The sequence below is a fragment of the Thalassophryne amazonica genome, chromosome 15 (assembly GCF_902500255.1).
Source record: "Thalassophryne amazonica chromosome 15, fThaAma1.1, whole genome shotgun sequence".
NCBI lineage: Eukaryota > Metazoa > Chordata > Actinopteri > Batrachoidiformes > Batrachoididae > Thalassophryne > Thalassophryne amazonica.
The window spans coordinates 73595584-73618342 of NC_047117.1; the positions used below are offsets into that span (position 1 = coordinate 73595584).

A 22759-nucleotide genomic window follows, 5' to 3' on the forward strand; every position below is an offset into this window, starting at 1 on the left:
GGCATTTGTTCAAATTCTTCAACAGTTTTAAAATCCTGACGAAGCGCCAGCTGCAGGACCGAAGTTGGGCAAAGGTTAAGCGATGCCAACGAAAGTCCAGATTTCTTGTTTCTTTTCGGCTTCATTGCCCTTCATTAAGTACCGTGTGATTGGGCCTCAAGGAACCTCGCTTCATGTCCTTTGTCATGATAACTCATTAGTAGCATATTAATGTGCTGAACAAAGGACAGACTACTGACTTTTCTTTTGTCCTTGTGAATAAGTCAGTCCCAGGCAGTGTTGCCACAGTTACTTTGAAAAAGTAATCCAATTACTGATAACTGATTACTCCTTGAAAAAGTAACTTAGTTACTTTACTGATTACTCAATTGGAAAAGTAACTAAATTAGATTACTAGTTACTTTTTTAGTTACTTTCCCTAGCTGCCGACAACAACCCCCTGCCATCTCAACATGACAATTATACTTGTTTTGCCAAAACTCACTTTATAGTCACCCTTTCTTGACTTAAATGAAAATAAATACTTGTTTTATAAAAAGTAAAATAAAGACCTCTTTCTTGACCTCATATTTAACTGTTGACAGCACTGTAACAGTAAAACTTGCAATTTCTAACCTACATTGTTTATAAATGTAACTATTAAATTCTTTCTAACATTTTTTTAACATTTAAATTCTCTCTAAACACTTTACTTGTCAAAATTATTATTATTTTAAGTAGTATTAGTAGTTGTAGTAAAAAAACGGCTTCAAAACTGGACCTTTAATCTAGGGGTGTTGTGGGGGGGGGGGGGCACATCCCTGCCCCACGTACCCATTCCATCTGGATTAGCCCCTGCTTTGGCGTTTGAGCACAAAGAATGGATAACATTTATTTATGCAGGAAACATGACCAGATTTACAGGTAAGAAGGTTTTTTTGCGTTTTCACATCATGTGGTCCTCAGAAAGAGAGTTTAGGTGCATTTGAGTGGAAAATAGTGTTAGTTGTTGACACGTCGCGGAGGATCAGCTGTTTTTAGCAGCAGATACGGAGCGGCTCGGAGAAAAAAAAGCATAAAATGTCTTTGTAAAGCTCAGTGCAGGTGTGCTGTTGTCACCGCGCTTTAAGAGGTGAGGACGAGTCGTAGCTGCTGCAAAAAACCACGAATGAAAAGCTCGCAGCCCGCTTAAAGTGGGCAGTTCAGTCAAACCCTGACCTCCTGCCCACGGACCAAGTTTAATGCTGCTATCGACCCACAATGCAAAAATAATAGTAACGCACAGTGACTTGGAGAAGTAACTTTAATCTGATTACTGATTTGGAAAGATTAACGCGTTAGATTACTCGTTACTAAAAAAAAGTGGTCAGATTAGAGTAACGCATTACTAAGTAACGCGTTACCGGCATCACTGGTCCCAGGCCTGTCACAGTAATTACTGTATTGATTTATTGTATGTTACACAGACAGGACCGTAATCATTTATTGTGAGCTCATTATACCCATTTTTGTTTACATAAGAATTTCACCATTTTAGCATGCCAGAAGGAGATGGGGCCCACTCCAATCCCACGTCGGTGTTGTGTCCAGTATTGATGTTATTCACTTATCGGATATTTTGTGGACAGGATTGATTCACTGGGGATCTGTTTTCTGTGCATAAAGCACTATGTGTGTGGGTCCATTGGCAGAGCACAGATTAATTACTCACTAGTCTGGTTAAGTATCATCTGAACAATAATTTTTTGAAATCACAGATTTTTATTTTTTTATTACTCGCAGGAGAGCGTGCTCGAATGGATTGTGTATAACACAGCACACGGGCTATGGTGAAACACACAAAATTTTCAGATTGTGGCACTCCAGGGTTGATGTCGATTCCCCCCTCTCCTGCGTAAAAACTTAAGCCTTTTTCCAGCATTCCAGCTATTTGAGTAAATTGAAGTGATTTGAATCTGGAAATTGAAATATTGTCTGTCTACTCATTGTTTTTATAACACAATTTTAAAAAATAATCACTGGTATCTTAGGAGCGGAGCTGTGCACAGCAGCAACTATTTCTGTGTGCAACAGAGTTCATCAATCAGCAGTTGATTCTGCAAGACCTTTCGCATATTTTATCACAGTTTATATTAAATGTCAAATACAAATAAACACAAAAACTGCAAAAATAGTTAAGACAAGTTAAAACAATATAACTAATAGTAAACAAGATTGCCTTGAAAGATTCAACTGAAATGGACTTTCTGATATTAAAAGGTGAACTGTTCCACAATGTGGGAGCATCGTAGACAAAGGCTCTAAAACCTTTGGAAAACAGAGCGAGCTCGCATCCTGTGATTGCAAGGCATGAGAAGGCACATAACTTTTAACAAGTTCTGTAAGAACTCTTTTATCAGACTCGTACTTGCAGTTGTGTATTGGAATTGGATTGGAACTGTAAAAACTGTGGATCAGCTCATCTTTACAGGGTTTCACTGTCATTTTAAGATTTGGACACAGCGTCAAAGCTGAAGGAACAGACAAAAAAAAACGTGCTGAAGTGCATTTTGCTGTCATTTCTGGTTGTGCAGATTCTGTCCTCTGTTGTCTTAGACTTTCACTGGGGATAATGTTATCAAGAAGGTTCACAGTCATCAAGCTGCGTAGAGGCTTCAAGAATGTAGCACTAAAGTATTTCAGTGCGAGATGTCTGTGAAGGTTGGTGCCGATTGAAGCGTTCCAGGCTGATTTGGAGTTGTGGTTTGAGCCTGTTGTGTACAGCATGCTGAACCAAGTAGTACTCCATGTGTGAAGGCCAAAGAGGACACCACTACTGAAATACAGGCACAAAAGAGAAAGACTTGTCTTTAAAAAACATTCAGAGCTGAACCACGGACTTTCTGAGATAATGTATAATGGACAGATGAAACCAACGTGGGTGGAGCTCTTATGGAAGAGAACACCTGACCTCCAGTAAAACATGCTGGAGGTTCTGTCCTGCTGTGGGGCTGCTTTGCTACCTCTGGTACACGAGGAACTGAATGTGTCGATGACTGATGATATTGGAAGATTATCAATGTGCTGCCAAGTAGCAGAACGTTAGGTTGTGAGACTAAAGTGTTGTGTCTGTTAGCAGGGCAACAACCAAAAGCGCACATCCAACAGCACAAAAAAAAAGGTTATAAAGCATAGGTGTCAAACTGATTAAAAAAAAAAGGGCCAAGAGGTTGCAGGTTTTCTTTGTAACCACCAACTCCAGCAGGTGATTTCACTGATGAACATCACTTTGAGCAGATGGGAAGAGTTCAACAGTGAAATCACCTGGTGGAGTTGGTAGTTACAAAGAAAACCTGCGCCCTCTTGCCCCTTTCTGGAATCAGTTTAACACCTATGTTATAAAGGAAAGGATAGACCGTTTTAATCTGGCCTAAAAACCATTTACACTTTGGAGAGAGCTGAAATCTGCCTCTACAAAAGGACTCCTGCAAACCTAAAAGAGCTTGAACACATTGTAAATTTAATAGTCAGGAAAAAAACGCCGGCAGACTGGTGCAAGGAGCTTCTAGATGGCTACAAGAAACGTTTTGAAGGTGTTTAAGTATTCTGATTATAAAAAAATTAGTTTGCATTGATTTCTGAAGATATTCTGAGTTATGTACTTGAAAATCAGAAGTGTCATTAAGTTTGAGGTCTGTAATGTCTCCCTCATGGCCATGTGTTCTCACGCATGCTGTGGGAACAAATTATTGCCCTTGCAACATATATAATTACATGCACACTCAGGGGGCTTCCTCACAATAATACCCTTCCGTTGTTGTTCTGTAGATGGCTGTTGTTTCCATGTCTGCTTCCTTCTTGCATTGGTCTTGAAGTTTGTGAAATGCGTCTTTCAATCTGTTGTCCGAGAGACTGAAGCAGTCATCAGCCATCTGTTTGCTCAGTGTAGGACTGAAAGCTGTTGCTTGTTTTTGTGCATTTCTGATTACTTTTAATTTTTTTCCAGAATTTGTCAGAAACTGCAGAATATTCAGTTACATCTCACTCTTTGTATTTTATTAAATATTCAGAATATGCTTTGAAAATGGTGTCCAGAGTACTTTACAATAGGGAGCATAAGTCAAACAGAAACCAGTAATTTTGGCTGTTTTGTTAATGATTTTTCAGGTATGTTTGCAAGAGGCTTTTTGGTTTTAATGCATTTGCCTTTTTGTTGTTTGCTTGCAGTCAAAGTGGTTGTTGAGATCTGTGCCACATAAAACTCATTAAGATTAAGTGTAGTGTGCAGTAAGACCAGTTTTGATGTCTGTGAAGAGATGCTGTGTCAACATGCAAAAAACTGACACAAATGTAAAAAAAAAACAAAACCTGCGTCTGACTTGTTCAAATGTAGGAACGGCTTGCAGTGTGTACTGGCCCCAAGTAATTTATTATTTAATATATAGTCAAAATTGTGTAAATCAGGGGTGCCCAACCTTTTTTGAACCAAGATCTACTTTTAAAGTTGACAGCGTATCATGATCTACCAAACCATATCGAACGCCATAACGTAGCTGCAATTTATTGTGCACCAATATAATAACACAATTTCCTGGCACAAAGATAAAGTTTTAACAATAATAATGCATTATTGAAGTAAATGTGCAAAGAATAAGCACAAGTAGACTTAGGCCTGACCTGTAACAACACAACAAAGAACAACTCCGATTACACAATGCCTAATTAAAGTTGGAAAAGTTGTTCCCTAGCTTAGTGGGACTTCTGGCACTGAGAGGAGACAAGAAATAAGAAAGGCTAAATTAAAAAAAAAAAGGCTAAATTTGAATGTTTCATAATTTTTTTTAAATTTTGGGCAACCTCTGCTGAGCCACTTAATGTCTGTGTGCAGCAGTCCTCCAGCTGCACATGGAATAACAAAAAAATAAAAAAAATAAAACCACAAACACTGTCATCTTTATCAAAAGCAGGAAATCACAGTATTAATAGTCACAGTTTCTCTGTATTATATTTATAAACTGTTACAGAATCGGCTCACCCGTATCACTTTTGTAGACATTACACAAAATAAACGCACAAAAAAATCAAATAAAATCTCAAACACAGTCATCACCTTTAACAAAAGCAGTAAATCACAGAATTAATAGTCACAGTTTAACTGAGCTAACGGCTCACTATTTGCATTCACAAACACAACAAATGCACGAAAAATAAATTAATAAAAATACTGACTGTTGATCTGTTTACATACCGTTTTTGTCCACAGTGTAACTTATTTTGGCTCTTTAAGCTGTTATGTTGCTTCAAAATCTTTTTTTCTCGTTTTAATTTTTTTCTCCTCTGCGTCCTGCACCACGAAGAAGAAGAAGCTCTTCTTCTGTCGTGTTTAACGGCAGCCAACATCCTTATTGGTGCAGTGCTGCCACCTTCTGCATCAATCTATTATAGCAGCACTGTCCGTTACAGCACCAGTGTGATGCGATTGACTGGTTGGGCACGCCAGGTGTAAATTGATACAGACTAGCAATATCATTTTAAACATCCACTCACTTTTTTTATATGTTTTCATGAAGGATTGTTGCAGCAGGATTTTGACCTGAGTTGCACGCTTGAAAGTGCATTACATGTTTGCCTTTGACTGCCCCCACCTACTCGGGGTCACCACAGTAGATTTTGTACCGTTCTGTATTGGAATTTGCCACAAGTTTTACATGGAGAAACCTGCTCAGTGCTCCTTGTGTTCCCAAGCAGTCTCTCAGCCAAATACTAACCAGAACCAGTTCTCCTTCAGTTTTGAGGTCTGTTGGGATCAGGTCTAATTTACACCAGACTTTAAAAAAAAATAAAAATAAACTTTGTACAACAAGAAAAAAAGGGGGAATTTTAATGTAGAAAGACCTGTTGCTAATTTCCGAAATTAACATGGAAGTCCTGTGTAGCTAAAAGTTACAGTCCCGGGGGCTCAGATGCAGCCAATAAAAATAAAGCCAAACAAGATCTGGGAAGGTTGCCGTCTATTGTGCAGCTCGGGCTTCTACGTTCACATCCTAATCCAAAAGTTAGAATAACATAAATTTATGCGTGTGTGTGTATGTTTGTGTTTCTGCATGCCTTCCCTTGTTGTCGAGATTCCATCCATTTTGTTTTCTGTGGCCTGCCTGACAGTTTTGCTTTCTTGTCACTGTTTTTGGGTAACAGATGGGGTTTCTCATGAGGAGATTTAGAGAGTGGCCGTAAATCATGATCGTAGGGAAAAGGGGTGTTTTCTTTATGAGACTTTACAGACCGTCTTCACTTCTAATAAGAAAAGACAGCATTTCTCTTCTAAAAGAAGGAACAAGGGCAAAACAGTGAGTGAGGGTTGGAAGATGAATGTACAGACTCAGTGAGGTAAAGGGAAAGAAAAGCAAAGAAAAGAGGTTAAAGTCGAGCTGATTTGGTAGGGGAACTGGAATGGTGGGAAGCGCTGATGAGAGGGTCCTATCAAAATGTTGGCAGGCCTCCACTTGGCATATGGATTTTAAAGCAATCTGTCTCTGCTTTGCTCAGTCCTCAATCTGGGAGAAACAAGAGTGGTTGCACACAGCGCATGTAAAAAGAAATGGAAGGCAGAGTGAGAGAGGTGGAGTCGTTGCAGCTGCTCCCTTCATTCTGGCTGCAGCCAGACCCCCAACATACACACACGCGCACACACACCGCTGCACATGCAGTGGCTTAGCAAGCAGGTCAGAAGTCAAAGGTCAGAGTCTCACTGTGACACATCCTAGATCTTATTACGTACCTCCTGATGTGGGATTGTTGTGTGTCTGTTGGTGTGTGTCTAACTCAATGGGTCTGTCACGTCTTCTCACGTCAGCCTCACTTTAATTGTTTACAAGTTCATGTGTGTTTACTGTTTGTGAATGAGCTGATGTGTGTCTGTGCCAGTGCGTCCCAGCCCAGAGTCAAGACCTGTAATTATGCCTCAACAACCCCAGTCCACAGCAGATGACTGCTGGGAGCCCTTTACAGGGGCTGAGGCCCAGCCCAGAACAAGCACAGGGATCACTGTCATTGCATCAAAGAGGCTGTAACCAGACGTATATGTATGTTATAGTTAAACATGTGCATACTGCTGAGCTGCAGCTCCACCTGTGTGGAAACCTGCTGGTTTCCCATTTTATGTATGTGAGGACAAAAGGAATGGCAGACAAACTGCAATGCAGTCTCTTCATAGTTAATTATCACTTTTTTAATGTCTTTTATCAGCACATTGGGTTCGCTGTGAAACTAATTATGCAATGACGCGCCACCATGAAGCTGCATAACTTTCAAGCGTTGCACTATGCAGTTTCTCCAATCACTCTATCAGTCTGTAACTCCCTCGGAATGGTTTGGGTGTCTTGCTGGCTTCCCTCACTAGTCTCTTTCTTGTACAGTCACTCAGTTTTTGAGAACTGCCTTCTCCAGGCAGCTTTATCATGCAGTGCCATACTGTTTGTATTTCTCAGTGATCGATCTAAATAACATCTAAGGTGTATTTGGTGGCTTTAATATGTTCATGTATCCATACCGATTTACTTCTGAAGAAAACTGGCTGTAAAAGTGACAATTTGTATGAGCAGTAATACTTACATTTAGTTTGTCCAAGTAATTATATGGAGGCTTTGTGTATAAAAATGTCTGTCCTTAAATCCCTTGAATGAAAGTTAAAAGTCTGCACTATAAGCAAATCTTGACTGTTTCATTTCAACTCCATTATGGTGGTGTACAGAAGAAAGGTTGCCAAATGTCACTGCCCAAGTACTTATGAACCTGACTGTATCCCTTCATCCAAATACTAACGTCAGTTAGGAACCTGTTATGCAACTCTAACTGTTATGTGTACTAGAAGAAAGATAGTGAGTAGTAGGGGCACAATTCATTAGGGGTAGGGGAAAATTGATTCTTAGATGAACTGTGATACCTGTGTAAACTACTGTGAAATGATTCACAAATGTCAAAAATCGATTTTATAAACATTAATTGTGGGGATTGGATAATGGCCGTTGGCCACCGTTTCTGCTTTTATTCAAGTCAATTTTGAAACAGTAATGTACTTTTTATGCCAGTAAATTTGCCATATGTCTTTATTACAGCCTCGCTTCATAAAAAATGGAAGAGACTGTACACAGAGCAGCTGGAGGTCCCGTGGTGCGTGCAATAAGAAATAGACAGAGAGAGAAAAAAAATGCCTGTTTTTGGACGATATGTGACACACCACGGGACAAGAAGCATCTAATGAAAAGTTCCGGCTCCATCTGAACGCCGTTTATAACTTCAAAATCTTAAAAACAAACAAAACAGTTATGTTATGTGTCGGACGCAGCTCAGAGAACCGACCAGCGTTTGAAGGACCCAGTATGAAATAAGCAGAGCACGGTACAAAGGCTAACTGAATTTAATACATAACAGTGATACAAAAATAACAGAAAGTGCGGTCTGGCGTGGTGCGCTCCCAGCAGCGCTAACGGTCCGGAGCCAGAAGCTGTTCGGACCCAAGGACCCCGCCGACACCCCCCAGGTGGCCGCAACAAACCGAGTCTGTGAAAGAAGGAACCATTATGTGAGTCCACACTCTACACACAGAGAGAACACTTAAAGGTGTACAAACAGCAAACACTTCCTGGCTTGATTACTAATCAGCTTCCCAACCTGCAGGCATGGAACATCCAGTTCACAAAACTCCACTGCAGTGGAAGCCGATACATGACTAACATACAGCTCAATATAATAAAGGTGTGAGGGACACCACATTTACTGACTGTATAAATGTTAGTCACAAAATCTAACGTACCTCAGGAAGTGTGCTGACGAGCGTGAGACCTCACCCCCTCCTCTTTCACAGACCGTGCATCAAACCCTGGACGTTCTCTGCATCCACTGATGATGAGATGGCTCCCGAGACGACGATCTCACCCGTCTGGTCACAAGGTCGAGTCTCTGGCAAATACACACTGTATACTCCAGTCTTAAATGCCACCATGTTCCAATCCATATAGATGCACCTCAGCTGTGAGTCCTGACGAGCCGCAGGTGATCAGGGTGAGGTCCTGATAACCTCAGCAACACAGCCACTCAGTCCCAAATGCAAGCCACCTGGAAGGAAAAACAAAAGACAGAAACAAAAAGGCAGCCAGGCCCCCCAGCCATACAACAGTACCCCACCCTCACGGGAAGCCTCCCGGCGACCACACAAACCTGGCCCAGGAGAAACACCCCCCTCCAGGGACCATGGCTGGAAACCGCATCTGCATTTGTCTTCCAATAGAATGGTTGATGTCCTCTCCTCTGGCTGCATCCTTGCCTTTGTTTCAGTCAGTCACTTAGCACAGGTGTGGCCAGGAGTTCTTAAACCTGTGCAGTCAGCCTTTATCCAACCATGTGCGGTCATTAGTCATAAAACAAAAAAGACAAACACAAACAACCAAACCACCCCCTCCCCCCCCTCCCCAGGGGACCGTCCTATCAAACCCCGGGATGAGGAGAAAAGAAAAACCCCAAACTTAAGCTTACAAATAAAAGCGCTAAAACACCCCCCCCCAAACGACATGTAGGGACCAACACCCCCCAGAGGACTTCCCGCCAGCTCCAGGAGTAATAACCACAGCCGAGGTCCCTCTGGGATCCAACATCACCCACGGGGACTCCCAGCGCCTCCCAGAGGACCACTCGTCAACCCCAGGAGACGCCTCCCCTCACGACCAACGGACCCAGCCCCGGCCGTCTATGGCTAGATGGACCCACAGCCCTTTCCCCCCCAGAGGACATCACAGTCAAACCCTGAGGGCGGAAACTGGGGGGAAAACCACCCCCCCCCCAGGTGCAGAGGTTACCTGGGAAACGCCCAGCATAACCACACTGCACCACTCCAGCAACGCCGACACTACGGCTCACACGGCTGGAGCCAGAGGAGAAGAGAGGGAACAAAAAGAAAATACCCCAAACCCCCCCCTCCCCTCCCGGGTGCAGAGGTTACCTGGGAACCGCCCAGCATAACCTAACTGCACCACTCCAGCAACACCGACACTACGGCACACACGGCTGGAGTCAGAGGAGAAGAGAGGGCATAACAAAAAACAAAACAAAAAAAAAGAAAGAAAAAACAACAACCCAAATACCCCCCCCCCCACGACCCCCCAGGGGACCGTCCCATCAAACCCTGGGAGGTGAAACTGAAAAAAAAACAAAAAGAAAGACTAACAGACTGACATAAGGTTGCTCGGGTCCTTCTTTTTTTTTTTTTTTGTGGCAGAACTGCAGGGTCACGACCCCAGACACTAAATAGTGAAAAACAAAAAATAAAATCCCACACAAAAACCAACTCAAAAAACACCCACACAAAATGAACTAACACAAAACAAATAAGTGACGTATACCGTTAAGCTCAAACAAATCGAACACACCTGTTCTAACTTAAGAGCTTAACGGTAATGTGACTAAGTCACCAAAAGAGGGAGCCAAAGTGCTAAAAATGAAAAAACCCCCTTTGGTGACAGAAAACAAACAAGCTGCATCTCCGTGCGCAGCTGTGTGCAACACACAACCAAAATGTGCTCAACTAAATAACGCCGGAGCTGATACAACAGACGCAGTAGTTATCTTTATCTGGGGAAACGGGGCTACAACTGTAACACAGGAAGCTCAGCGACCCGTGCCACAGAGCTCCGCCGTGCGCGTGCACCCATCACAGACACACTCTTGCAGCTCCCGTTTAAACCTCTTATCCGGTCGGAGCGTGACGCGAAGCCGTCGCCAGTCACACTCCACCACGACCCACGGATAAGGCACAAACACAGGAACACGGCTGCAAGAGAGCACAAATCAGTATTCAGTAATGGGTTCTCCAACGCGCACCATCCGGGCGGAGAGCACCCGCAACTGATCCGGATAACTTCTGAACGTCTGCTGCCGCCTTCCCGGCGCGTTACCGTCTCTGCTACCGCTGGGTCCGTGATGTTTGGCCAGAGACTACTGTTATGTGTCGGACGCAGCTCGGAGAACCGACCAGCGTTTGAAGGACCCAGTATGAAATAAGCAGAGCACGGTACAAAGGCTAACTGAATTTAATACATAACAGTGATACAAAAATAACAGAAAGTGCGGTCTGGCGTGGTGCGCTCCCAGCAGCGCTAACGGTCCGGAGCCAGAAGCTGTTCGGACCCAAGGACCCCGCCGACACCCCCCAGGTGGCCGCAACAAACCGAGTCTGTGAAAGAAGGAACCATTATGTGAGTCCACACTCTACACACAGAGAGAACACTTAAAGGTGTACAAACAGCAAACACTTCCTGGCTTGATTTCTAATCAGCTTCCCAACCTGCAGGCATGGAACATCCAGTTCACAAAACTCCACTGCAGTGGAAGCCGATACATGACTAACATACAGCTCAATATAATAAAGGTGTGAGGGACACCACATTTACTGACTGTATAAATGTTAGTCACAAAATCTAACGTACCTCAGGAAGTGTGCTGACGAGCGTGAGACCTCACCCCCTCCTCTTTCACAGACCGTGCATCAAACCCTGGACGTTCTCTGCATCCACTGATGATGAGATGGCTCCCGAGACGACGATCTCACCCGTCTGGTCACAAGGTCGAGTCTCTGGCAAATACACACTGTATACTCCAGTCTTAAATGCCACCATGTTCCAATCCATATAGATGCACCTCAGCTGTGAGTCCTGACGAGCCGCAGGTGATCAGGGTGAGGTCCTGATAACCTCAGCAACACAGCCACTCAGTCCCAAATGCAAGCCACCTGGAAGGAAAAACAAAAGACAGAAACAAAAAGGCAGCCAGGCCCCCCAGCCATACAACAAGTTAGGTGATGGAGTGCTTGTTTGTCTTACAAAAGAAAATCTCTGCTTTTATCTTCACCGTCCGTCAGCACTGGAAAGGCTCTGCTGAAAGCACACTCAGAAATATTCTAAATCACTTATTCACCGAGTATCATGCTTGATCATCTAGAATGGTCTCTACCACTGTTTTCATTTGAATACACACTGGGCAGCTCTTTGTGGTGGAGGGCATGTGTGCGCAGTTTGTCCACGTCAACTTGAATCACATCCCTCTGAATTGTAACCGAATTAAAGCTTGAGGTGCATAAAAATTTCCACCCCTACAAGTCAGATGTGCCACTCTGTTGTCATCTTACCTGTCCTTTGACCACAGTGTTTATAGATGAGGCATGTGTACCTACCGTTGCATACCGTAAAAATTGCTATTTTGCAATAGCAGAGTTTTTAAAACAGATCCTGATTTATATTCCTACAATGCCACAACCCCTTGGATGCCGCTACCATTTTCATGCACGTCCGCGATCTTATTTGAATTGTAGGTGTGTGTGCAAGTGTGTCTGTCTGTCTATGTGTGGCCCTGCGACAAACTGGTGTCCTGTCCAGGATGTACCACACCTCATGCCTTGTGACTGCTGGGATAGACTCCAGCACCCACCCCCCGTGACTCTTAATTGGAGTAAGCACCTGAAGGTGAGTGAGTGAGTGAATCGTGCATCTTTTTTTGCATCTTTAGGAATCCTTCGTATGCCTTTTCACATGCACATACGCACACCCGCGCACATCCACATATACTTTGGTATGCAGGCCTGTTGCTGCAAGAATGAAGGCACTGAGTGTGTCTGATCATTTTTGTCCTGGAATGTAATATTTTTAATGCTATTCAACAGTGCATTTCTACATGTCACCCTTAACCCCTTAATGCCCATCGTCGCATATATGCTACAATCTCTGACTCAAATATGCAACTTACCAAATTGACCTGTATGCCCGTTGTCACAAATTTGCAACATACCATCATTATTATTATAACATAAAGTCATTACCAGAATACCCAATATTACTATCTAGTTTTTGTGCAAAAGTGAAATTAATAATCTCAACATTATTTACCATCTACTTAAAGGCAAAAACACACACAAAACATTTTTTTTTATATACAGCTATATAAATTCAGGCGTTAAGGGGTTAACTGTCAGTTTGTTTCCACAAAACACTCATGTTGCCATTTGAAACTCTGCTTAACTTTAAGATTATACAACCCCTGGCAAAAATTATGGAATCACCGGCCTCGGAGGATGTCCATTCAGTTGTTTAATTTTGTAGAAAAAAAGCAGATCACAGACATGACACAAAACTAAGTAATTTCAAATGGCAACTTTCTGGCTTTAAGAAACACTATAAGAAATCAAGAAAAAAAGATTGTGGTAGTCAGTAACGGTTACTTTTTTAGACCAAGCAGAGGAAAAAAATATGGAATCACTCAATTCTGAGGAATAAATTATGGAATCACCCTGTAAATTTTCATCCCCAAAACTAACACCTGCATCATATCAGATCTGCTCGTTAGTCTGCATCTAAAAAGGAGTGAACACACCTTGGAGAGCTGTTGCACCAAGTGGACTGACATGAATCATGGCTCCAACAGGAGAGATGTCAATTGAAACAAAGGAGAGGATTATCAAACTCTTAAAAGAGAGTAAATCATCACGCAAAGTTGCAAAAGATGTTGGTTGTTCACAGTCAGCTGTGTCTAAACTCTGGACCAAATACAAACAACATGGGAAGGTTGTTAAAGGCAAACATACTGGTAGACCAAGGAAGACAAAGCGTCAAGACAGAAAACTTAAAGCAATATGTCTCAAAAATCGAAAAATGTAAAACAAAACAAATGAGGAACGAATGGGAGGAAACTGGAGTCAACGTCTGTGACCGAACTGTAAGAAACCGCCTAAAGGAAATGGGATTTACATACAGAAAAGCTAAACGAAAGGCATCATTAACACCTAAACAGAAAAAAACAAGGTTACAATGGGCTAAGGAAAAGCAATTGTGGACTGTGGATGACTGGATCAAAGTCATATTCAGTGATGAATCTTGAATCTGCATTGGGCAAGGTGATGATGCTTGAACTTTTGTTTGGTGCCTTTCCAATGAGATTTATAAAGATGACTGCCTGAAGAGAACATGTAAATTTCCACAGTCATTGATGATATGGGGCTGCATGTCAGGTAAAGGCACTGGGGAGATGGCTGTCATTACATCATCAATAAATGCACAAGTTTATGTTGATATTTTGGACAATTGAAAGGATGTTTGGGGATGATGAAATCATTTTTCAAGATGATAATGCATCTTGCCATAGAGCAAAAACTGCAAAAACATTCCTTGCAAAAAGACACATAGGGTCAATGTCATGGCATAGGGTCAATGTCAATGAGCAGATCTGATTTGATGCAGGTGTTAATTTGGGGGATGAAAATTTACAGGGTGATTCCATAATTTTTTCCTCAGAATTGAGTGATTCCATATTTTTTTCCTCTGCTTGGTCTAAAAAAGTAACCGTTACTGACTGCCACAATCCTTTTTTCTTGATTTCTTATAGTGTTTCTTAAAGCCAGAAAGTTGCCATTTGAAATGACTTTAGTTTTGTGTCATGTCTGTGATCTGCTTTTTTTCTACAAAATTAAACAACTGAATGAACATCCTCTGAGGCCGGTGATTCCATAATTTTTGCCAGGGGTTGTACTAGTTTGTTACTGATCAATATACTGTTTTATGGCTGCAGCTATTGACTGTTTTCATTTCCAGTGAATCGCTCATTTTTACAATTTTTACACTGTCAGTGAAGCGGTGAAGCAGGGTATTGTAACTTTTCTTGTGTGTGTGTCTGACTTGGACCAAGGTAATTTAAAAAGTGGCTGGATGGGTTTTCACCAAACGTGGTGGAAACATTACTTGGGAAGCAATGTTGAGATGACTTCTTTTTTTTTTTTTTTTGTCTTTGAGGTTATCATGTTCCCTGCTTATAAATGAGTGCTGTTTGGGAATGAGAGAATAATGAACATACTATAGAAAGTTGCTTTACCTTTCAACAAAAAGTTAGAAGATTCTATGACACAAATTGTCACCATAAGTTTTTGTTGACAAAACACTGTGAACACTTAAAAGATTTCAGTTTCACAAATGTAGCAAGTTCATGTCCAATTTAAACTAATTTCCCATGGTTTTAACATGGCAGCACTGTGGCACAAGTGGTTTGACAAACAAAAAGCCCACGGTTCAAGGCCATCAGTGTGCCACAGTTCATGTACGGTGCATCCAGAAAGTATTCACAGCACTTCACCTTTTCCACATTTTATGTTACAGCCTTATTCAAAAATGAATTAAAGACATTATTTTCCTCAAACTTCTACACACAGTACCCCATAATGACAATGTGAAAAAAGTATTTTTTTTTTAATTTTTGCAAATTTATTAAAAATAAAAAAAGCTAAGAAATCACATATACATAAGAATTCACAACTTTTGCCATGAAACTCAAAATTGAGCTCAGGTGCATCCCGTTTCCACTGATAACCCTTGTGCTGTTTCTACAGCTTAATTGGAGTCCGCCTGGGGTACAGTCAGTTGATTGGACATTTTTTGGAAAGACACACACCTGCCTACATACAAGGTCTCACAGTTGACAGTGCATGTCAGAGCACAAACCAAGCATGAAGTCAAAGGAATTGCCTGTAGACCTCTGAGACAGGATTGTCTCAAGGCACAAATATGAAGAAGGGTACAGAAACATTTCTGCTGCTTTGAAGGTCCCAATGAGCACAGTGGCCTCCATCATCTGTAAATGGAAGAAATTCAGATCCACCAGAACTCTTCCTAGAGCTGGCTGCCCGTCTAAAAATTGGTGGAGAAGGGCCTTAGTCAGGGAGGTGACCAAGAACCCAATGGTCACTCTATCAGAGTTCCAGCATTCCCCTGTGGAGAGAGGAGAATCTTCCAGAAGGACAACCATCTCTGCAACAATCCACCAATGAGGCCTGTATAGTCGAGTGACCAGACGGAAGCCACACCTTAGTAAAAGCCAGAAAACCTGGAGTTTGCCAAAAGGCACCTGAAGGACTCTCACACCATGAGAAACAAAATTCTCTGGTCTGCTGAGACAAAGATTGAACTCTTTGACGTGAATGTGAGGCATCATGTTTGGAGGAAACCAGGCACCATCCCTACAGTGAAGCATGGTGGTGGCAGCATCATGCTGTGGGGATGTCAGCAGCAGGAACTGGGAGACCAGTCAGGGTTGAGGGTAGAGCTGAAACAACTAATCGAGTTAATCGATTAAAATCGATTATTAAAATAGTTGTCAACTAATTTAGTCATTGATTAGTTGCTAAATGACTTTGTTTTACCGCAAATGTTTCGTTTCTTCCATATAATCAAACGAGGTTTGCTTTTAATCTTGAACCAATGAAGGAGTGCTTTAAGCTGCTGCTTTGTTGTTTTCATTTGTTTTATTTTGCATTATCTTCATTTTTCCCCACTAAAACCCTAAAGAGCATATCTGTGAGGAATATTTACCTTTTTTATGTTAAACTGACCTGTTATGGTCTTCTGAAACAGTTGATAGATGTATTTTATGCTAACCCCGATGCTAATGTGTTAGCATGTCTATGGCGTTTTCAATGTTAAAGTTAGCATTAAGCTGCTGGCATTTCATCATGTTTGTGCATTTGTTTTCTGTATAATTAATGGCTCAGCGTTTGTTGTTGTAAAATAGTCAAATGTATTACAAATTATAATATTTTTTAATTTATTTTTATATATTAATAATAGCAACAATAATAATAGTAATAATAACTAATAATGCCTCAATACAATTTTAGAGAAAGAAACATGGGTCACATGCGTCATTGTGAAATGATCACATAGTTTACAAGTTACACAGAGAATGTTGCACATATAATGAGTCAGGCTACAGTTTTTGATTTATGATTTTTATGGTTAACTGGTTATGCTAATTTCTCATCTCTTTTTTTCACTATATATTTTATAACATTTATATGTTTCAATGTTGTTTTATGGCAACTCAGCACTTTGATAAAGCAATGTCATTTGAAATGATTATTTTTGTTCTTTATTATAAACTTTTATTCTTTATTATTTTATATTTCAACAGCCAAGGGACATTTGAATATTTGTTGATTTTCAAGTATTTTAAGTTTTCAAATAATGTTCTGTTGTTAAAGTGATGGAAGGAGGGAAAAATTGTTTCCCTCGCACATTTTTAAAAAATTCCCCACTAATCCGATTAATTGATTAATCGTCTCGAAACCCCATCAGATTCATCGATGATCCAAATAATCATTTGTTGCAGCCCTAGTTGAGGGAAAGATTAATGAAGCAATGTACAGACACTTCCTGGATGAAAAGCTGCTCCAGAGCGCTCTGGACCTCAGACTGGGGCGAGGATTCATCTTTCAACAGGACAATGACTCCAAACACACAGCCAAGGTATCAAAAGAGTGGCTTCAGGACAACTCTGTGAATGTCCTTGAGTGGTCTAGCCAGAGCCCAGACCTGAATCCAACTTCAGATCTCTGGAGAGATCTGAAAATGGCTGTGCACCGACATTCCCCATCCAACATGATGGAGCTTGAGAGGTGCTGCTAAGAGAAATGGACAAAACTGCCCAAAGGTAGGTGCACCAAGCTTGTGGCATCATATTCTAGAAGACGTGAAGCTGTAATTTCTGCCACAGGTGCATCAACAAACTATTGAGCAAAGGGAGTGAATACTTATGTACGTGTACCTATGTACATGTGATTTCTTAGTTTTTTGTTTTTAAAAAAACAACAAAAAAAATAAATGTTTCATGTTGTCATCATGGGGTGCAAAAATGAATTTACTCCATTTTGGAATGAGGCTGTAACACAACGAAATGTGGAGAAAGTGAAGTGCTGTGAATATTTTCCAGATGCATTGTAGATCTGGAGTTGTATCAAGAAGGGCATTGGTTGTAAATCTTGTGCTAAATCAACATGCGGAGCCATATGTGGTCTGCTGTGGCAACTCAGCCAAAGGACCCATGGTTTATAACGGTTGTAAAAGCAGTTAAGAATAATAAATGGTTTGAAAACTGTATGGGGCTTAAATCACATTAAATCCATGGTTCAGAACACTTACATAACTAATTTAAGTAGGTCATAGACAACCAAAAAACATTTCACTGTTGGTTTAAATGGCTCCAACATAGTTGAATAATAGTTTAAGCCAGTGAAAAAGAAGACAGCTGACTGAATCTATTAAAGATCTTTTGACCATGGTCTTTTTTGGTGTAGAAGCAGTTGAAAACAGATTATGTGAAATAAAACTGCTTGCAAAAGTTGATTCTACGCTTGTGTGTGTTGCTTGATAAATAAAAAATCAGTCTGCATTTATCAAAAAAAATTTGATTTTTCTGCTGATTGAGTAATTGTATAACAGTCATTTAAATTTTATTACATTAAGAATGATCAGGATTGTTACAGTAACAATAAAATGTTAAATTGTTGATGCAGGCATGGTAACAGTTTTGTTCTCTTTATGCCTAAAGATGGGAGTTGATATAGTGAATTTTCTACATTATTCATTTTAATAATCATAATGATGATACTACTACTAATAATAATAATAAAATTTAATGAATCCTGTAACAATGTACTGATAAATTATTTCCACCTAATAACCTGTTAAGAGCTGATGGGTCCATCCATGAGTGCTGACAGCAACGTTTCTTTGACTTCTTTATCGTCAAGCCTTCCAGGTGCTTTTCCAGCTCTTTAGCCAAGCAGAAGTGGGATTTTACGATGCACTCTAACTAGGCTTATTTTTATTTCTCTTCTTCTTCACCGCACTTGGAGTTTGTGTATTATCAAATCTTCATTGCATCACGCTGTAATGCATTGTGCCTGAGTGTGTTAGAGCAAAGGAAAGCAGAGCAAGAGGAGTTTACAAGTCTCCTGTGGCGTTAAGTTTATGATGGTTCCAGTCAGTAAAAGGTTGGCAATGCTGCAGCAAATAAACACAAGCTTTGTACAAAACACGTACACACTTGCACACCTTTTATATTAATGTTTGGCCAAGGTTGTGAATAATTGATCATTTATCCCTCTGGTGTCCTGCAGTCAGTCAGTCTCTCTCTCTCTCTCTGTCTCTGTCTCTCTCTCTCTGTCTCTCTCTGTCTCTGTCTCTCTCTCTGTCTCTCTCTCTCTCTCTCGTTCATCCACATCTCATTAATTCTTTTTTTTGCTTGTGTCTCCCTTCAGAATGATTGCACTTCAGTAAAGCCCTCATGCTTAAATGAAGAGCGAACTTCCAGAATGGACACACTCCATCCTGCAGTTTCCCTCAGTTTCGTTCACTGGTAAGAATTTCTCTTTTTAAAAAGGTGCTTATTTCATTGTTTTAACATGAAACATTTTATTTACATGCAGGTTTATTAAGTAGCTGTTATACACGTTGTCTGTTTCCTGCTGTTAAAATTTCATATGTTTGTGGACACATCAAAAACCCCACGACACACCAACAGATTCATCCTGATAATGATGATGATGATGATGTTTGCTCTGTCTGCTCAGATTGTCTTGTTTTAATAAACTGCTGCCATCGTTCATGTTAGCTACTATCTGCCACCCTGAGTACTGTGAGATGCCACTGAGTGCATGCGTGGAGTAACAGGAAGTGGAAGGCTGGTGTGTTGGAGGAGGTCCCACAGATTGGTGTTTCATTGAGGCAACCAGAACACAAGTAAATATTAGGCATTCTGACCAGTCCCAGCAGTGGATATTGAAATTATTTGTGAAAGTTGTCTTCCTGAATGTAGTCTGGGAGAAACTCCCCAGCATCAGTGTTGCCAACACCTGAGTAATAAAAGTAGCTGTTGGCTGTTGTAAAAGTCACTAAATGATATCATCTAATTTGAAATATGAATGAAATACATTTTTAGGGAAAAACATTGTGGGAGTGACAAAAAAGTGAGTAAAAACACCTTAATAATATTTAGAACTACAAATAAACGTGATTCTTGGTTTGTTTATTTATTTTGCCAATAAAATCGGCAGATTTTTTTTCCTTAAATCTGGCACAGCTGTGTAGCTATAAATGACTGTTCTCCATCCTTCCCTGTTGGCCAGGCACATATTTGCGCCAAATGTCACCAGCAGCTTACCAGCTCCAGGTTCCTGTCAATGACAGACTGGTGGAGCGCCGTCTGTCCTTCTGGGCTGAAGATGCTGACGATGAATTCACAGTTTGTCATGTTCTGCAGCAACAAGTGCACCTCCTTGGTGTTGCCTTTCTTCACCGCTTCTTGGAAAATCCTTTGCGGTGCAGAACATGTCAACACGTCCGCCTGGCTCATGATTGCCGTTCAGCTGGAAGGTGTTGGACAAAATAATCCTGCGTGTGCGATAAAGCTGAAAATATTCATCTTCCCCTGTCAAGCGTCTCTGCTCAATGCCACAGGTGGGTTAAGAGCAGTCTTAAATATATTTAATTTGATGCGAGCGCAACACCCAGCAGTGTGACATAGCAAGTCTTCAAAAGAGCGAATCACATTCGAATGAACAATTTATACATTTACTTGCCCATCAAAATAAACAAACTTCGTCAAGTAATTTCTTCAGTGCACACATATGCAGTTATGCAAGGAACCTCATCTCAACGACGCACCTCATCTCTACAGAACACTGGCATTGTGGGGTTTCGTGCTGTGTTGTTTTAATTCCTTGTCTCTTTGATTTTATTCCTTTTTTATTTTTTTGTGGGGGAAGGTTTATGTCCGCATTTGTCCTGCACTCTGGGTAGTCGACCTGGATTTGGGTGCTGCTGCACTCCGAATTGCACAAATCATTCTAGCGGGGTATTCATACATGCCTGTATAAATGGCTGTCCCATACGAACGCAGCTCGAATTGTTTGTTTTTCCAGTTTGTGTGAATCGAATGACATTCGTGCTCTAGTGTGACGGGACGTTGAAGGATGTATAGGCCTCTGTGGTACTGATTGATGAATCTATGCATAGATTTTCCTGTTTCATTACCTTTGACAGCTTCACGGTGTGTTGGAACAGAGAAGGATTTTAATACAAGAAAACATTAAATCTAGTTTAGAGTTTCTTGTGTGCCTTCTGAAATTTCACATCTTTTAAAGAAAGTTAAAGAAGTTTTTTGTTATAGTTGGAGATTTTTTGAGTTTTTGTCTCTATACAAATCTATGGTGCTTGTGTTCCGCATGGATGAACGTGGTCTTGAAGATGACTCCAGAATTCTGAGGGATTCCTTACATTCCTCTCCTGATGTTTATTTTTTTCTTCTGTGTTTAGAACTGCAGCTGAGCCTCCTGAACTCTGAACCGTGTGCAGCACCAGACTGTGACTGATCTGATGTCAGGTAAGAAATCAGTGAAAACCTGCAAACATGGACAGCTGCTCCACTGAAATCTGAAATCTCACTGTGTATAAATGTTGTCTGCGCACTGAAGTTTACCTGTTGTCTTTTGAAAGCCCTGAAATCATTCATCTGCATTTTTAGCATTGTTCAAAAAGGAATAAAAATCTCATGTCTGTGCAGTTGTGTATACTATTATAGCCTTTTTTTTTTTTTACTTTTTTGAAATATTAATATCAATCTGTGTATAGTTTGAAAGTTTGAAAGAACGTATTTTTCTCACTACAACTTTAATAATTGAGTAATTTTATATAATTTGTAATTCCGCTAATGTCAGGAGGCAGTACTAATTTTTGTGTTTATTTAAAATTATGACTGCAACTGATTATTAATGTATTGATTACTTTTTTGATTAAATTTTTATTTATCTAATGATTATTTTTGGATTTTTTTTTTCAGTTATTATTGGTTAATTTACCAGTAACTCATAACCACAAATTCTACTAATAACTCTACATTCAAATACTTAGATATTGAAAAGACATTCTTGGAAGAAAATCCTGCACACAGCTTTGTCTCTTCTTGAGACACAAAAATAAATTATAATTCTAACATATTTCATTGAGCTGAAACAAACAATAATTTGCATTATCAGTTAATTTCTTGAATATTTTCTGGACTAATCCATGAGTTGTGTTGTCTTTTAAAATGTTAGAAAAAGTGAAAAATATCAGTCAGTGTTTCTCAAAGAAGACATCCTCAAATATTTTGTACACAACTCAGTTTACTGTCAGAGAGTAGTAAAGGAACTAGTTAAGAAAACAAAGTATTTACATTCAAGAAGCTGAAATTAGACAATTTAGACATACAAAAAAAGACTCAAAATGATTAATCATTTGCTAAAATAGTTGTGAATAATTAAAAAATTGGTCAATAATCAATTTATTGTTACAACTCTGTTTATACACAGACAGCAGTGAAACAAAGTGGTGCAGTAGTGAAAATATTATACAAATAATGAATGTTTTTCTATTCTTTCAATGGGATGAATATTTCATGAGGTGAAAGATGGAACGTACCGTAACGTATTTGTTTTATGTGACGGCAGAAATCAATCCTTGTGATTTGGTATTTTATTAATTTAAAAACAACAGCAAAGGGAGTTACATTTTGGTGTGAGTCACTGGTGCTTAACAGTCCAACACGAATTTTAAATAGGAGTCCAAAATTGTTCTCAACTTGCAAAAAACAATCCTGACAATGTCGCCCGTGATGCCGTCCACTGACTTTGTGTACAGACTGCCGTCTGCTTCATCCTCACAGCTCTTCATGTCTCCAGATGCCTTACAGCCTCATGGATTTGTTTTTTTTGTGTGTGTGTGTGTGTGTGTGTGTGTGTGTGTGTGTGTGTGTGTGTGTGTGTGTGTGTGTGTGTGTGTGTGTGTGTGTGTGTGTGTGTGTGTGGTGTGTGTGTGTGTGTGTGTGTGTGTGTGTGTGTGTGTGTGTGTGTGTGTGTTAGAAGAATTAGCACCGTCAATTAGCTCCTTCAAATTGTTGTCCA

The 22759-nt window shown here is 40.4% G+C and overlaps 1 protein-coding gene across 7 annotated transcripts in view; it reads left to right on the plus strand.

Annotated features, from left to right (window-relative positions):
• The window catches only part of apbb2b (amyloid beta (A4) precursor protein-binding, family B, member 2b), a 149644-nt gene that overhangs the window by 73071 nt on the left and 53814 nt on the right, over window positions 1-22759 (plus strand). For all 7 annotated transcript variants that reach the window (XM_034189203.1, XM_034189206.1, XM_034189207.1 and 4 more), the window contains exons 2-3: window positions 19079-19176; window positions 21135-21201. In XM_034189203.1, coding sequence (XP_034045094.1) covers window positions 21195-21201 — 7 coding nt within the window. In that variant the 5' untranslated portion in view covers window positions 19079-19176; window positions 21135-21194. The remainder of the gene's footprint in view (window positions 1-19078; window positions 19177-21134; window positions 21202-22759) is intronic.